This window comes from Condylura cristata, unplaced genomic scaffold, assembly GCF_000260355.1.
Source record: "Condylura cristata isolate star-nosed mole 26May11 unplaced genomic scaffold, ConCri1.0 scaffold00017, whole genome shotgun sequence".
In the NCBI taxonomy this organism is placed as follows: Eukaryota; Metazoa; Chordata; class Mammalia; order Eulipotyphla; family Talpidae; genus Condylura; species Condylura cristata.
In genome coordinates, this window is record NW_004567118.1 from 18,476,602 (window position 1) to 18,494,775 (window position 18,174).

General features: G+C 45.7%; 1 protein-coding gene across 1 annotated transcript in view; it reads right to left on the reverse strand.

The window, feature by feature from the left end:
• The window catches only part of SECISBP2 (SECIS binding protein 2), a 31,234-nt gene that overhangs the window by 10,951 nt on the left and 2,109 nt on the right, over positions 1-18,174 (reverse strand). Inside the window, exons 3-13 of the mRNA XM_012726448.1 lie at positions 14,516-14,762; positions 14,184-14,307; positions 12,745-12,974; positions 10,873-10,954; positions 9,203-9,408; positions 7,072-7,194; positions 5,767-5,856; positions 4,500-4,632; positions 2,418-2,584; positions 1,768-1,906; positions 243-396 (exon numbers count right to left, since the gene is read on the reverse strand). Of these exons, the coding sequence (XP_012581902.1) occupies positions 243-396; positions 1,768-1,906; positions 2,418-2,584; positions 4,500-4,632; positions 5,767-5,856; positions 7,072-7,194; positions 9,203-9,408; positions 10,873-10,954; positions 12,745-12,974; positions 14,184-14,307; positions 14,516-14,762 (1,695 nt within the window). The remainder of the gene's footprint in view (positions 1-242; positions 397-1,767; positions 1,907-2,417; positions 2,585-4,499; positions 4,633-5,766; positions 5,857-7,071; positions 7,195-9,202; positions 9,409-10,872; positions 10,955-12,744; positions 12,975-14,183; positions 14,308-14,515; positions 14,763-18,174) is intronic.

Genomic DNA, 18,174 nt, shown 5'->3' on the forward strand with positions numbered 1-18,174 from the left:
CACTGTCCCCTGCAAGCCCAGGCTCCAGGGTGCTTCTGGTCCAGCGCAGGACAGAGGCGGACAGGCGCCTCTACCACAAACCTCTTGACTGGTACTGGCCACCTCCCCCCAGCAGGAGGGCAACAAGCTGGCACTTGCACTGAGGCTTTGCCACCATCTCAAGGTGGCAGACACAGATGCACCACACCAGGGGGCCATCACCCACCAGTCCCCGGGGGTGGCACCAACCACAGCTCACTCACTCCCTGAATCTCCGGCTGTGGATCTTGGGGTAGCAGGTGCTGTCAGGGGCCGGGGGGCAGGCCTCTGCCTCCTTCTGGGTCTTTGCCCCCAGCCACTCCTCAGACTTGCTCTCCATGGCAGGCACCTCGGACGCTGACACGGTGTCCGCCCCCCCTGTATCAGAGAAAGAATTATTCAGCATCTGCAACAGGCACCTAGGGGTGGGGGCACACAACGTCAGCGTCACAACACCCCATCGCCGCAGCAGCCAGACTCCACACGTGCCCACCACGCAGCCAGGGGTCTGACAGAGGCCTGAGGGGAGAGGAATGGCCCGGGACAAGCAAGTTCCGGTGGAACAGGCACAGCACCTTTCTGCTTTGCCTCAGTTTCCCTGTGGCAAAGTACTGATGTGACTCAGCATGTCAGCCACTTCAAAGCAGAAGGTTCGGGGGCCACATTTATTTTAAATTTTGAGACAACCTCAAGTTCCCAATCAGTTTCAAAGGTATGGTTTTTGCTCTGAATTTCTGCACTTGAATGCTGGAGCTGTTCCTTTATCAAATAATCCTTGTAAGAGTTGAGAATTCAAGTGCTTAAACCATGAGAGCCTTTAAAGGTATGTTTAAATGTACCCCCAAGTAACAGCTTAAGTCTCCCAAAAGTTACTGCAAAAGACTCAATTTTCAAGTGAGGGGCAGGGTCACCAGGTAAAGGAATTCAATAGCCAGGATAATGTTCACCGCTGCTGGCCTGCTCCTCACCTGGGGCTAAACCGGAAGGCACCAGCACACCAGTCAGGCAGAAGCTTCGATGGCTAGAGGGCAAGGGACCCCCGGATTCCACAGTCCGGCCACAGGAGGGAGTGCTGGCACCCCCATCAACAACCCCTGCACAGGCCATAGCAACACTCCTCCACCGCTGCCAAGCAGAAACGCTGCACACCCAGCTGCCACCTGGCACGCCCGCACACCCGGCACTACGCAGCAGGGGCACACTGCCAGAGTCCTCTGCCAGAAGTGCCAAGTCACTCCGGGTTCTGGCCAGGGCAAGGCCTCGGTGTGGGCTCTTGGGGCCATCAGGGCTCTTCTGCTTCCAAATCAGACACTCCCGTCACTCTAGAATGTCCCAAGCTGCACATTTATACTTGTGGGTGTGTTTTCTGAATGCGCCATTTAACAAGTGTTTTAACAGCGGCTTAGAGCATAACAAGCCTGCTTAAATCTCGATCTGCCTTTTTGTTTGACATCATCCATGTCTTACATGCTGTGGGAAAAGAGTTTGGCAGTTTGTGGTTTCGTTATCATGGTAACTTCAAGCTTGGAGGCTCATCTGCTCTGCCCCTCAGAGACACTACCAGAGCCAGAGCCCCACCCATCCAGCATGCCCCTGCAGTCAAGTCGGGAATCTGAAAACCGCTTTTCCCGGGGTCAAAGTTGAAGCTTTTACAAGAGGGTGGAGGCCAGCAGAGCTCCCGACAGTCTGCTGCACACATGCTGCCTCCAGTGAAACTTCCTTGAACAGTAAGCAAAAAGAAGCTGGTACCTGAGGGCTCAACCTGCTCCAAGGACTGGTCATCACCTCCGCTCTCAGGGTGTCGCACATCATCACTGGCAAAAGCTGGGCTCACCACGTTTTCCTGGAGACGCTGCTGCATTCTCTCTTGCCTTTCTTTCAAAATAATCTTGAAAGCCAAACAAAAAAATTAAATAGATAAATATTTCTACTTACAAGGAAGCACTCTGCAAAGTAAGGTGATAGGCCTGTTTGGTCCTTACTTCCAGGCCCTGGGGCTTGATCCAACTCTTCTGGTGGCCGAGGAGCAAGGGGGTCCCCAAGTACACAAAGCAGGGCACAGCACACTAGTCCCCCGGCCCTGGACCAGATCGCACTCCCCAACACCAAGGCCAACAGCCCCCACGCTGCTGTGAGCTTCCCAGGAACACACTGCGCCAGCCCGGCAGGACATCTGGAGCGGTCAAGACCCACACTCCAACAGCGGACAGAGCAGCAGGCTTTCCTGCTCTCCCCAGCAGCCAGGTACCACATACAGGGAAGGGGCCCACTTCCAGAGAATCAGAAGCACCTCTTGCTACAATGCATTCAAATAAAGACAGGGTATTACCACCTCATGTCCGGGTGCCAGCGAGAGAGCTATGGAGTCCCGGCCCCCACTGGCACAGGAAGCCACGCACCTTCTTCAGTGAGGTTGGTTTCTTGGCCTTGGGGACCTCCCTCTGCTTCCCCTTCTTCGTCAGAGGGGCACTGGAGTCCAAGGGGTTGTGCGGGGTCTTCACCTCACTGAAGCGGTGGCCCTTCTTCCCAGACGCCGCCTCTTTGGAGAGGACAGGCACGGCCCCGACTGCAATGCAATGGGGACACATCTCACAGCCATGATCGAGGACACATGCCTCCTGCCCACCCTTTGGGGTCACCCCTCAGACATGCTGGGCTGGGCGAGCGAGACCACCCATGCCATTCCAGTTGTCTTGCTCGTCCGTGCCATGCTGTCCCTTGGATAGTCTTTCAAATGGCCAAGGTATTCCATGAAGCCTAGTATTTCTGGCAAGAACCCAAAAGAACTGTCAGACCAAGTCAGACATTTAAATACAGGCAGGCTACATCTGTATTATTAAGGGAGAGAGGATCATCAGTTATAGATGCGAAATGAGGAGTTAGTATGATGTTCTCAGAGTGCTTCAAAATAAGTCAGGGTGAAAAAAGCAGGGGACAGATTTAACGAGATGGGCAAGATGTAGTTAAGTACTGGAGCCAGGTATTAGGGAAACAAAAGGTGACAAGCTGTGTTATCCCATTTCTCTAAACTGCCACACTAGGTAATTCAGAGAAAATGTACATGAGTGGGTGCCAGGGGCTGGGTTATGACGGCACTGGGAGATGAACAGTTAGAGGCTTTTTTTGAGGTGATGAAACAGCACAGTGGATGTACTAAACGCCACTGATCTGGATACTTCAGATGGGTTGCTTTTCCACGGCATGAATTTCACTTTTTGTTTGTGATAAACAAAAGAAATGACATACACGAGTAAATCTCAAAACTGTGCTGCCAGAAAGAAGCCTAAGAAGAAGTGCAGGGGCCAGATGCTTCCAGGAAACACAGAGCCCACGATTCCATCACAGGTGTACATATACCACTTCGTTTATTCATTCAAGGGCGGATGGACAACTGGGGCGTGGGCACCTTCCGGCTCTCAGGAAAGACACTGCTGTGGGACACTGGCGCCCGAGGGGCTCAGTCTGTTCCTAATGCTTTTGGGTGAGCAGGAGTAGAACTGCTGGCTCGGATTAGTTGTTCAGCACATTCCGCCCCTCGGCAGGCGCTCCACCGTTCACAGCACCAGCAGCAATGCACAGGAGCGAGTTTTGCCCATGCTTGGTGTCTTCCATGGTTTCGATTACAGTCATCGCGCCAGGTATGAAGCACCCTCTCTCCGCGGGCCCGATCTGCACTTCCCTCATGACTACAATGCTGGGCAGGTTTCCTGTGTCGTCAACCATTTGTCTTTTCCAGCCCTTTATGCACTTTAGTGGTGTCTGTCTTTGCTGCTGAGTCACAGAAGTTCTTACATACCTGGCTACCCTCATTAGATACACACTTTAGATTTTTTTTTTCCTTCTAAACTCCTCTACAGCAGTCTCTAAGGAGTCTTTTCACTTCCCTGATACTGCTCCCTGCTACACACGAGCTTTTAATTTTGATAAGATGCAATCTACTTTGGCCTTTGTAGCTGTATTTTGGTGCCCCATCAGAAGAGTCACTGTCTAGCCCAAGGTAATGCAGATTTATCCTTGTTTTCTTCTCAGAGTTTTTCAATGTTAGCTCTTACACTTAGGGAAATGATCCACTCTGAGCTCATTTTTATATATGGTATGGGATGAGGGGTCCAGCTTCATCCTTGAGCATGTAGAAACACAGGTGTCCCAGTGCCATTTTGGAAGATACTGATCTCTGTTCTTCTAATGAATTTATTAGCACCCTTTGTCAAAGGTCCCCTGATCACAGGTATGTGGGTTTATTTCTAGACTCAATTCTGTTTCACTGGTCTATATATAGCTACCCTTACTCCACTATAATACTGCTACGATTATACAAAACCAAACTTTAATGTTTATGTAGGTGACATAATTTAATTTGTGGGTATATGGATAAAAATATGTGTATGTATTTTAGAAATGACTTTTGCTTACAAGAGAAAACAGTCCCAAAATAGTGTGAAGGCCACCTGACCACCGGCCTGAGATGAACAGCCTCTCACCTGAGAACACCACTGGCTTGGAGGACTGCTTCGCATTCTGGGCATGCTGCTTCTTCTCCAGGGCTGTCAGCATTCCCCCCAAATCCAACTGGACAGGAATTTGGCTCTTCTTTGCACTGTTTTTAAAGTTATTCTAAAAAATTTTTAAAACCCAGAAATTTGTTAATACCATAATTTTACCAACTGAGCTTTTCAATTGTACAAGTCATATACTTAAAAATACTATAAGCGTGGTTGTTTATTTCCTCCTTTCATAACACTGGGTTCATATCAAACCACATAAAGTTCTGTCTATTGCATCCGCATGAATAACAAGGATCAGCCATGGTCAAGACAGCAAGGCTTGCAGGAAGTTTTTGCACAAAAAATCTGTATGTTAGCTAATGGGCTAATTTCACTGCCTCCTTAGCTCATTCACTCTCCAACAGCCTCATTTAGTTGAGCTAACCAGCTGCCTTGAGACCACTGGATCGCACCAAAAATTTAAACCAGTCACATGACACCTAGCAGCGAAGTACTAAACTTGGCACAAAGTTTAGTAAACAAACATTTAAGCAAATGCTATTTCTGAAATAGTTGTTATCTGGGTTTTGAAACCATCTGAAAAGGCTTGTAGGCCCATGGCCTCCTGTGCGCTGATGCCTTCATGCCTGTCTCTTGCTTGGCACTAGCTGAAGGCTGAGAGCCAAGGACAGCGAAGATGCTCAGAACCCTCCAAAGGGAGAGGAGATCACAATTCAAAGTTAATCTGCACAGGAGTCTGGAATTTTACTTTTCACAAATGTGAACACAATTGTCTCCTCTTAAAAGTGACGTGACAATGAATGTGCTAGGACAGAAATGGCCAAAATGTGCATGATTCCCATGCAGATGACGTGCCACGAGGTCACCTCGGACGCTCAGGGGGCTGGGGCACAGGAAAAGCACCTCCTCGCCTGGTTTGGCTACTTAGAATTAAATTTGAGTGACTCTCTTCCTTTTCAGACACTACTGCCTTCAGGAGTGTCTTTCCAGAAGAAACTGAGCTTTTTCTTTAAACCCAAGTTTCAAGGCAGCTGTGCTACTTGCTTCCGAGAGAGCGGTGCCAGTTAGCAGAGTCTGACTACAAGAGGGGCCGACTGCTGCAGTTGACACGCCCGTGGAGGCAATGAGCCAAAACAAAACCACCTGTCTACACAAAGAAGTCTGGCAAGCAGTTTTCCCTTAAGAATTTAATTTTAGCAAGTTAATTTAAGCACATGGCAACTTGTTTTGATCTAAAAATTACCTGTGGCTGTTGTTTAGATGGAAACTTCGGTGAGTCTACCCTGTCTCTTCTTTCAGATGCAACTGCCAGGTTGGGGAACTCCTCAGCATCCTAAGTAAACCACACACCTTTTAGCTCTGGTGACACATGAGGATCAAAGATGCCCAAGTACAAGTGTTTATTTCCCTGCTCACATTTTCCTTGTACAAGTTCCCCTAAAAGTATTCAAAGATGAATTAAAGCAGCCCAAACTGTCAGAAAAGTGCTTCCCCATTTCTATACTCTCAGAACAAAATTAAAAAGCCCAGGTCTACACCCCTGGCGAGTGAGCGCGAGCAGGGGCTCCAGGGCGGTGGGTACACCTGAGCGGCCCAGGGGACTGTCCTGGCTGAGCTCGAGCACCAGCCCTCAATGGCGTTTTCATTGAGAACCATCAGTCCCAACTCAGGAGACATATGTTTTCTGTTGTGTGTGCTGACTTCAAGCTAGAAAAAAGAAAAGGCGATAGGCCTTTAAATAATGTCTAAATCACTTTAAAATGTCCTATATGCTGTTGTAGATGCCTTGAAGAAGTGATACAAGAAAAAAGGGGTAGAAATAGGAACTATTTGTTGGCCCAAATGGTTGCCATGGCCATAGGTCTGCAAACATGCAGCCCCACTATTCTCAAAGAAATGTTCCAAGAGCCATGGGCATTCCCCAGATTTGTGGGAACAACTGGGTCTCGACCCTAAGGGAGACATCTGGGTGCAAACCCAAGACTTTTCTGCAGGTGCGCAGGAGCCAGGCTGCTGAGTAGTTCTGCAGGCTGAGGGGAAACTTTGAACCAAAGATGGCTCACTGCAAGCCAGGGGTATTATGGAGTACCACAATTTAGAATGCCCTTGCAAGTTCATGACAGTCTCCTGATGAGGCCCACAACAGATCTATTTAGTACGCTAAATTTCCCTATAGCCAAGATTTATATTTATATTCTAAGATTTCTGGATAGAAAAGGAGGCCCTGCAAAACTAAGCATGCTAAAGCAAAGAGAACCACCACCAAAGGGAGGAGATTAGTTTGTGGAACACACACGACCAAATTTCAATGCAGTATTTGGTCTCCGCCATTCACCCGTCTGGACGCTGAGCGCCTGGTCTGAGAGGGCACCGGGCTGGGCAATGAAACGAAGGACAGAAATGGGAGACTAGTTCTGTGGCAATAGGAAAACGGTTACTGAAGAAATGTTTGCGGTTGTTCACTCAGGAAACCTCTACGAACCCATACTTCTCTTAGGAAATAACCGTTTATTACATCATACAAAGAGAGTGATAGATAAAAATATACTTCAATCCTTGGCGGCTCTTGAACTGTCAAGACTTCATAGTTTGGTTCTGACTTTTCTTTCTTTCTCTTATTTTTTCTCGAGACTTCACTTTGCTCAGGATCACCACATTGTGCTGCTTTGGGCTAGAACAAAAAACAGAACAAAAATCCTGGGTTTTTAGGAAGACATCAACAGACTCTTTAATTCCATGTATAGAGTACAATATCAAGTTAGAGAAGCACATGGCATTTTATTTAGAGATCAGCACCTCAGTCCCTATTTTTTAAGGAGCCAGCATTCAGTAGACTAATTCTAAAGTGGGGGGGGGGGAGGAGGAAGTCAAGTAGTTGTTGCATGCAATTATTTGGAAACCGGCAGAGATGGACATACCCTGGTCTCCAGCTTGCGGAGGTCGTGAATCTACTAATACCCACATGAATTTCCACAGAAAGCCAGGCCTGCTGTTTCTACCATCAGGGCTCCTGTTCCCTAAAGCTGACCGGTTATGAGAGCCACTGTGGGAGCTTGGAATCAAAACTCCTGGAATCACCCCAGACCTGCGGAGTCTGACTTCACATTGCCACTCTCCCCGCTCAGCCCTCTTGGTCACAGGCGCTCTAGTCTCAGGACCTCAGGACTTACACTCACAGGGATCCAGCCAGTCTGCTCACCACTTCAGCATGATGTGACCCTAGCCTCTAACCTCTCGCTCCCTGGCTCTCTGGGGTACTACTTCCCACCAGTCAAATCTGCACCACCTGCATACAGGGGTGATAGAGGCTGAAGTGCTCAGGGCCTTTGCATGCTTGGGCCCTGCTTTACCACAGTGGGAATGAACACCCTGAGAAGAAGCCTCAGTGGCTAGGAATACTTATCTACTGGCTGAGAGGCGCTGGCCGTGAGGCTGTGCTACACGAGAAGGGAAATTTCAGAGGTAATGTGCACTGAATGATTGAATTTCTATTTAAAAAACAAAACAAATGCTGTAGTTTTCAGGAGTCTGAGTCAACACAGGCCTCCCTGGGAGTGGAACCAAACCCTTTTCCATGACTAGATCCTTGTATTAAATTTGTCATTTCACAACACAGACAAAGCTTTATGGCACGACGCAAAGTCATCTGGGATATGAGACAACAGGACAGCTGCACTTTCTTTACTTTGGACCTTTTCTAAAATTCACTTTTCATATACCTATGATTCAAGGCTCTGGGAAAATGAAATAAGATCTGTTAACCCTCCATATTTTACTGTGTATTAAGGAAACTGGTTCCAACTGCGAAGTGGAGGCCACAGTGCTGCTCCAGTCAGAGGCTCATTGGGCAGCAGAGCCCAGAGCCAGCCACAGCCTGTGTGTGTGCATGTGTGCGCTCTGAGGGTGTCTCACCACAGGCCCAGCACCTCACAAACTGTCCCCTGCACACTTTCCTAGTTACCTAAGTAAGGCCACACCACTCCCATCAGCAGAGGATGGCCTATGTACCATAATCAGTCAGACAGTACTTACACACTGAGAAAGCTAGGAAACCACGGCACTAAACAAATGCAAGCACGTTTCAACCAAAAAATAACATTGTTAACAATGAAAATCAGGAACAAAGTCTAGATTAAAAAAAAAAAAAAAGGCTCTATAAGAAACAAATCTAGGCATCAATACAATGACAGCTTTATTTGAAGAGAAAAAATGAATTCTGAAATGCTATCTTACAATGAGCAAATAAATTTCAATTTTGCGTATTTGCAAGATTCACTGCAATAAACTGCAAGGATCAGTGACATACACCAGATGATTGCAAAATGTGGAATTAAAATGTTAACAGTACCCTAGTAGGTAAAAAAGCAATTAAAATAAAACAACCAGGGGGAGGGGGGAGAGGAGGCAGCAACTTCATAGACCAGAGCTTAAATCATGCCAAGACTGCTGTGAGGACAAGTGGCTGGCAGACACGTGAGAGGTCTGGAGTGCACATCCGCACTTCCTGTACAAAAGCTACCACTCGTGTTCCTGACGGATGGCGGATTTTTTCAAGATCCAAGCACAACCAACTCAGACAAGCGACAACAGTACAGAATGAAACTTTCACTTTGGACTGGAGAGAAAGCAAAGATTCTCTCGTGGTACAGAGATCAACAAAATCAAAACATGACGCATACCTTTTTAGAAGGGTGGGTAACGTGTTTCTCTTTGGAAGAAGGATCCGAAGGTAAAACTTTAGGAGATGACAGACTAACAGTTTTAGGATCTGCTGATGAAGGAACCGTCTTTGGGTTTATCATGGAAGTAACATGTTTAGGGGCTGGTGACAGTTGTGTAGGTAATGTCTGCCGAACAACATAACCCATTGGTGTCCAAGATAACTCTGCTCAAAGATAACCAAAATTGTTGAACTTTTCAACGGTAAAAGAGGAACGCCTTAGAAATTTCATACATGCATTATATGAGGTAGTTACTCAGGGCACAATTTAAAATAGGGTATTATTCAAAACATTCTCTTGGAAACTACAGTACACTAAGCTTTATTTTTATTCCTGGAACAGGCATGCTGAATTTAAGATTAACTGACTTTCCTAGAAACTAGTTGTTTAACTTGGGGGTGCAGGTGGGGAAACAAACAATCATTTAGGTTAAACAACAATCCACAGTTATGTCCACGAGTAAACACACAGAATCAATGGACTAAAGATAAAAATTTGGCCCTACTAACCTTGTTGTGTACCTGTAACAGCAGAAGTCAAAGATCACTAGCTATCACAATAATTGGTAATTTATTTCTTTTTAAGACACAGGCGTAAGTACAGAACACTGGTCCTCAGGCGCCCATGAAACTCTCTATACAGATGGAACAAAAGGACAGCCGTGAGGACGGGGCCATGAGGACGGGGCCAGATCGGGGCCACAGCCCGCCCCCAGAAGGCGAGGCAGGCAGTCCTCATCGACACAGAGCTGCACGTCCTGAGATCAGCCCTGCAGGGAAAAGCTTTCCTGAACAACGCATGTACTAGACGTGAGAACGCAGAAGAAACACACCTGTGGTTCTCCCTGGAATCATGCTGTATGTGCTTTCCAGAAAAGCAAGTTAGAATATTTTCAAGAGCAGAATCTTTTCTGACGGCGCCATGAATACATTACTTCTTGGCCAGAATAGACCAGCAGTAGTAGTTTTCGAAGTGAGAGCAGAAGCTCCCAGGACCCTTTCAAGGGCTCATGCCGCCTTGCCCTCTCTTGCTCCCCTGGGCACGCAGGGAACCCTACAGGTGCTGCAGGGCTGAGAATGTGACCCAGCCAAATGCCGCAGCAGGTGTCGAGCCAGGTGACGACAGGCTGACGAGTGTACAAAGCTGCTCTCCTCACAGCAGTTTTAACTTCAGAAGTTATTTTAAATGAGTGTTATGTAACAAGAAATTGCTGCTTTAAAGAGAAATAGAACTTTGAAAGTTCTCCATATTAACTTCAAATATCGCAAATGATGGCAGTTAGCCATGTAAGCAGAAACTCTTAGTGGCCTTTTTAAAAGAGCATTAAGGGGCCTGAAACAAACTCTGAGAACCACTGACAACAGGTAATAAGGAAGCAGTCATTTCTGAGTTCATAAAACTTCCCATTTAACCAGACAAATATTTAGAAATCTCTGCCATGTCTGACGCTCCTTGGGGGTCTCATGTACTTATGCTAATCTTCTTGACTAACAACAAGGTGAGTTTTTCAGCAACTCATCATTTGCCTTCAAGAAGGCCTTCAAACAAAATATTCCACATCTGTACTGGACTAAAAATGAACTCAGGAATGACAACTAATTTTTTAAAATAATGTTAGCCACTCTTACCTCTTATACATGAAGAGGGATTGGCAGCAGCATTATCAGTTACAGATTCAGCTGGATTATTTTTTTTCACCACTATTTCACCCTAAAAAGCAAACCAGTTATTTCTTACTATTTCTGATCTAAAGTAATCATTTAACTTAATTATATTCCCTTGCTCATCTTAAATTCTGCAAAAACACATGCTAATTAAAAAGTTCAAATCCAAAAGCACATAATGTGAAAATTTAAATCACTTCCCCTGCCAAATCTCCTTCCCTAGAGGAAAAACTATAGACTGTCTACAGCTACTGTTGAACTAGCAACCTGCTAGAAAATAAACATGTGTATGGCATCTTCACATGGACTCCAACAGGCTCACACCGCACCTAACAGCATGCAACTTTTAAAAAGCCAACAAACACACCGCTTCCCAGGTTAGTGCAAAGGCACCTGCATGGTTCCCAAAGCCGCAGTGCCCACATGCATGTGAGTGCCACGGGTCACCATCTCTGCACCAAAGTTTCCAAACACCACTCAGGTCACCACAAAGACAACGAGTATGAGCCTCGTAAAACATGCACCCTTTACTGTGGGAATCGACCACATGCATGGAATAAAAGGCAGTAAAGGACACTTACAACAGGGGTGGGGTAGGGGGACACTCAGAGACTCCTCAAAGTGACTGGCAGCAGTGAAGGTAAAGGGGAACTGACCCATTCAAACGTGAATGGACTGACATAAATGCTAAAAGTTCTATACTTGATAAATGTTCACATTCTGCCACTTCATTACAGCTTGATGAAGAAATAAAAGTATTTGAACACAGCCTGTTCTTTTAGAAAAAATAACTTTGTTCACCAAGAGCAATGAAAAATTCATTATGCATTAGTATCAAAGATCAATGCAATGGTTCTGTTTTCAAAGGCTACAAGATGACATGAGCGCCGCAATCATTTTTAGAAACTCAAACACACTCCCGTATGTACACACAATCCCAAATTCCTACTTCCAAGGAGCACTATGGGCTTGGAAATTGTCTCTAGCCACCAGGCACAACTCATCGCCCACTCGGCTACCCAGTGCACAGCCAAGCCCAGAAAGCAGTCACACACCTGCCAAGGAAACGGGGAATCTTCTACAGTGATCGAGCAGAAGCTACTACGGCAGAGCCCACAGGCGTCAGTATCCAGGCAACAAGAGAAGCACAAGATGGGAGACAAAGACCCCTTCTCCATTCAAGAGCCAAGTCAATGGTGAGCCCGGTGTTCTTCCCGATTTCTGTCCCTGCCTTCATACTCCAGTGGAGTGGAGATCTGGCAGAACTAAGTTTAGAGACAACAAATCCCTAAATAATACTTCTTTCCCCAAAGTCTCAAATATATATGCTTGAGAGGAAATGCCTCAAATTGGTAGGCTAAATGAGATGGAACGTTGACTATAGTGCAATTTAAAGCTACAAAGCAGCAAACTGAAGGCATTTGTGGCCAACTCTGCTGAATCTACTGTATCATTAACAAAATAGGAACAGACAAAAAGTCTGGAAAATACCACTGTGCAGTTTTAAATATTACAATTGGATTAAAAAAAAAACACACCTCTCTATATTGGAAAAAATGCTGTCAGAATGCAATACCAGAAATGAGGTGTTCACGATGGACTATCTAAGCAGCTGGACTCGTGCTGCAACCTTCTTCTGAGGCACTACAATGCCCATTAGCTACCAGACACAAAGAAGCACTGAGCATCACTGAGTGTGAAGGGTCTGAACGCCAGGGAAGGCCACCCAGGCGTCCTCTGAGAGACACTGTGAGTACTGCTGGAAGTGAGGGACTTGAGAAGGCATGCTCTGAGAAGAGGAAGGAGAGAAGGAAACAAGAGCAGGCCTTCACTCACCTCTGATAACACTGCAACAGGTTTCCCCACTTCTCTCAGGAGAGAAATGTTGGTTGAGGCAGAGCGTAAAGGTCCCCACTTGGGTGGTTTTTGATTCTCTGATCTCTCGCTGTTCTCTGAACCCTGCAGTTCAGGAAAATCCAACCTGGTAAATTCAAACTCAGGTGTGGAGACAGGGCCGCTTTTTTCAATGATTCTGGATTTCCTGTCTGTGCGTTTATGACACCCATCTGTATTCACAGAAACAGACACTCAGGTGTTGTTCAATGACATCCATGACATTTAAGTTCCAGGGTATAAAATCTATTGCTGTTGCTGCAACAACATGCTACCGTCCAAACACCTGCCAGCGCTGTTAACCTTCAGTATAACAGTGTAAATCATACATGACCAGGAGACTTTTGCTTCTGGCTGAGACACAGGGAAAGTGAAACAAACTGCAAATTTTATGGGGAATTCTCAGGTGATGAAACAGTTACTGTAACTTTATTGTACAGCTGGGCATATTAAATGTTCCTAATATAACTTGATTGCTTTGCAAATTCTACAGGACTCCAAAAATTTTCCCTTAAGTAATAGTGTCTCTCTTTTAGTTTGCTGGATGGAACTGGAGGAAAGCAAGTAGAATGAAACCTACAACTTTTCCCCCATGTTTCTCCTTCAAGTGCAAATGAAGGTGGCAAAGCCATCAATCCCTTGCTTTTAATTGTAAGGTCAGTTACTCCAGCTCACTCTTCAACTTTCCTTTCACAGTGTCATGTGCCAAGTGGTTCATATGTGAAATTAACCCAAAGAGAAAAATTTATATGCCATTTTTCATACACGAAAATAAACTGACCATTCCTAGTAAATACACTAAGACAAAAGTTCTAAATCTTTTTAGAAGTAGGCCTTGTGTGTGACTAAACTGCACTAACAAATAAATTCTCAGGAAAAAACAACCGTATGTAGAAATACAGGAATGGTCAATTCTAAGCCCAGAACAGACATGACTTTTTTGTCATGAATGAAAATGGTGTCTTGGACTAACTACACTGACCCAAATTTGGCCTTAAGGATGGGATTCCAACCACAGACTCTCCCATCCATTAGAAAGTTTCCTAACAACACAAAAGTGACTTCAAGAAGGAACAAAGTCAAATACAGTATGAAGACTAAGGCTGTGACTCGCTTGTATTTAATAACATGCCCTGAGACGTGCGGCTGTCACTTATTTGCTCTGTGGTCTCATTCTCACAAAAAAAAAAATCAGGTAATACACACTAAGGAGACATCACAGAGCCCACAACAACAGGTCCCTCCAGAAAGGAAAGGTCTCCAGGACCCCACATGGAGTCTGAGGGTCTCAGCTCTTCTTGACAAGTCAGCCCACAGGGAGATGCAGAGTGTGGTACATTTCTGGGGTGCAGGAAGATGCGACACTGCAGACTTATCTTTACCTGATTTCAAACTATTTTCAGCATGAGTGGACATAGGATGGGAACCCTTAACTGATTTTATATCAGATGAAAGAGCTCCATCAGCCTTCTTATTGTCAAACTTTTGCTCATCGTATGTTTTTTTCTGCAGGAAAGATAAAAAATTTCTTCAATTAAAAAAACGACCACTCTAAAAAAATGTTTACAAACTCACTTTTGAATTTTCAAAAACATTAGACCCAGTGAAATCTTCAATACCACAAAAAAGACAATGTAAATATCATGCAAGAATGAACCAGTTCTTTACATTTTAAATGCTGGAAGTGACCAACAAAATCACAGCATTGACTGACCTTAAACAGAGCTTTTGAGTCCTGTGGGAGGGGACCCATGTGCTCATGGCGTTTCGCCGTTTGAAAGCCTCGGTAACAACGGGGCTGGCTGTAGTCATACTGGGAGCCAGGCACTGGGCAGACATTCTGCGTAGATTCAAGGGTGTAGGGGGAGTAGGCATAGGGGTGAAGCGCCATCTCGGAAGGCAGATGCTGAGGTGAAAAAGATGACGCTCCAAGGGTCCTATCTTCAGTACAGTGCTTCTGTCTAAATAAAAGGGTGAATTTAAGGTGCGGATTTCACACCCAGGAGCTTAACAGATTGTAATAACTTCATTTAAACTTTTATTCTGGAGGTCGTTCATTCTGGCAGTGAAGCTAACTCTAAAAGCCAAACAGAGCCTCTAACATTCTTTGCCCGCAAAGAAAAATGCTGACCTAATTCTGTTTTCACTCCCAAAGCAGAACACCCATGACAAGAAGGCAACATGGAGACAGCCCACGGGAGGAAGCCCCAGCAGCTTTCTGCACTCACGATGTCAAAGGGCTGGGGAAGCTCCTCTTACCAACCCCAGCCACAGGGCATCCAGCCCAGTCTCTCTCAGAGGGGGCTTTCCTGGTGCCCCTACTGCCCAAATCCCACCTCCACCTGGCTCGTCTCCTCCAGCCCCCACCATCCTGGGCTGTGCTGACTGGCAGGTCAGAGCCGCAGGGGCACCATGCTCCAGGTGGCCCAAGAACTGCGCATCCCTCTGAGAAAAGGGACGCTGAACACAGCCTCCGCTGCAATTTGCTCAAGTTGCTGGACTAAGTCAAAATATAATTTACACTGATTTTATTTTTTGAATGTATTTGGTATTCAGCTGAGCTGTCAACCATTTTTCGATGAAAACTAATATAAAATGAAATGCTGAGCATTTGAGTTAAAAATCCAAATCATAATCTTTACATTTCCACACGTAAGCCCCAGTGGCCGTTTTTGTAAATTTCGGAAATGAAAAACGCTAGTAATGAAATACACCTCGTTAAGAATCAATTCACAACCTTTCCTTGGTTTTGCCCTGCCCCACAGATCACATGGCCTAGTGTTGCTCCCCAAAGAGGAATCAGCTGTCCAGGCACTTCCCCTACAAAGTAAAACCCCATTTTCTTATATCTGATGCTCAGATAATCTACTAAGGAGTAGATGAAGGTGAAAAATCTGTTCACAAAAGAATGGTCAATAGCAAAAATGGAAAGGTGATGTCACAAATCCAAAAATGAACAAATGAAGACATCAATGAAATTGATGTCAAGAAGAAAACAGGGGCAGGATCCAGACGTGGGTTTGAAGACTGTTATCACCTCTTTTATTCATACCAGTCTGGAGATGTTAGTCTGTGTCCTGCTCACAACTTCATTTTCTACCCTGAACAACTCACGACCCTCTTCCTCTGGGAAGTGGAGTTTCCCTTCCTATCCAAGGCAAATGCAGTATATGCAGAGGCAACACCAGCATCTCACAGAAACAACCACAGCACTTGCTGTGGCTCTGAACGGTCCAGCTGTAGAGTCCCTCGCCCCATCAACAGGCCACATGACTGTACCTGGTCATATCACTCCTTTAGTCCCCCTCTGAGGTCAGCACTCACAGCCTACACCTAAGCTCCCAGGCATGTGCACAACTCCCGCTGATGTTTAGCTCCACTCTTGCTCTCTCAGTTCTAAAGTAGTCCCAAGTGCCCCAGGACTTCCTTCCTGTCAGCTAAGCCACCCTTCTGCCAGGCAACTGTCCAGTCTGGCCACAGTGTCATGTCACTGGGAAGCTCCCTGGGCCGGGACCTGCAAATCTGGACTCTCCTTGCTCTTGCTCTTCTGTGGTCTGGTCGCCACTCCACTCTGCCTGTCAGTCAGAATATTCTGAGTCCAACACTTTCACTGTTTCTCGAATCTCAGACACTTGCAATCCAGCACCTTCGCCAAGTTCCGGCCAGATCGTGTACTCTTCATCATTCATTTCCCCCATCCCATACATGAGTTCCGCCTTAACATGTGGTCCCCACAACCAACCCCTCTTCACACTTGTGTTCTCATAATGATACTCAATTCCTTTCATGAACTCAACTGTAGACCCCAATGCCATCTTTGCTGCTGGAGGCCAGATGAACAACCAAGGAGTCCATGTTTCCTGCAGCAGGTCTCCCTCTATTTTGTCCTCTTCCTAGTGCCTGGCAGTCAACGCCATCAAACACTTCAAGTCTAATGGGAACCAGGTGCAATTATCATGACTCCATTCCAACTACCAACAAAAGTTCCCTATTTCCCACTCAGCAAACCTAAACGTCTCAGCTGTTCCATATAGGCTTTCAATCTATTAGCAACCACCCCTCGTAGCTGATCCTTAGTCTTCGACTGGCTCCAACACACATCTTGCACTGTCAGGGATCCAGTCACTCCTCTACCTGCTATTCTGACCCCAGCCATGCAGAGATAGGCCCGACTCCGCTAAGAATGCTGGTCCTATAGCTGAGAGGTTTTAACTGAAAGCACCTACCAGTGCACTGTGAAATTTCCAGTCAATTGCAAGATGCTGAAAATGCTCAACAAACTTGCCTTCAGCAACAGCAGCTTTGGGGAATAGGACCGAACTCGGGATAGAACTGAATGCGAATTCTGGTTCCAGTGCTGCTGGGCTGAGAAACTTGGGACAAACATTTCTTCAGTGAGAAAAATAGCACTTCACATCTCATCGTGGACTAGCCTGCCCAAAAGAAATGGATGTATGTAACACCCAAACCAAATCCACAAACCTAAAGTGCATGTTCACAGGGCTTGTCCCAAAGCAAGGACTATGGGTGCATCACTCTATTTGTTCATTTCACGGAATAATCAGAACTTCCCTAACACCGCAAACTCCATGTGTCAGAGTACTTCCACTGACAATTTTCATCTCTAACATCAATGCAGAGAAGACTGGAGCATTTCCTTTTCTCTCCGTAAGTTCAAATCCATGAGAGAGAAAAAGGTGAGTAGCTTCGCAGGACAGCCTTCGCCCCTTAGCATCTAATGCTTTCCTTTCAATGATTAACTGCAACTGAACAAATGAACCCCTTTCAGGGCACTGTTAGTTGTACAGGGAGGAGGTGCAAAGATTCTGTAAAAGTGTCTACCCTCTTTTAGGAAAGGCATGGGAAGGGAACATAGATTTAGATTCCTAGAGCAGAACAAATAACAACGAAAAAATAGGTCTGTTAAGGAAAGTCTACCCTGCTTTTTCACAGCAGCAAGAGATTTCCATTGGAGTGAATCTGACTGTAAAGATCCAAGTGTTACATAAGAATTGACTAATCAACTTTCAACTGTAGACTCTCACCATTTCATTTCATTTTCAAGGTTTTTGTCCTCCCTAAATTGGTTTCATGCTTCCTTTAGCCTGTTTTCTTTCCAGGCAGAATATCATAAACCAATCCTTTTCTTGGTTATAAACAATATCGAAGAGTCAAAGCTAAAAAGGAATAAGGGCTTAAGAAATGAAAATTTTAAACTAAGCACTGTGCACCCTTGAGCGTCAGGGCACTGCCAGGCTACTGCTTGAGCTACAGGAATGTTTTCCACCTTCATTTTAGGTAACTGGAATTCTACCTGGCAGGTGCCCTATAGTCCTTGGCACGAGTGACATACATTTTGTATTTTGTGAGTCA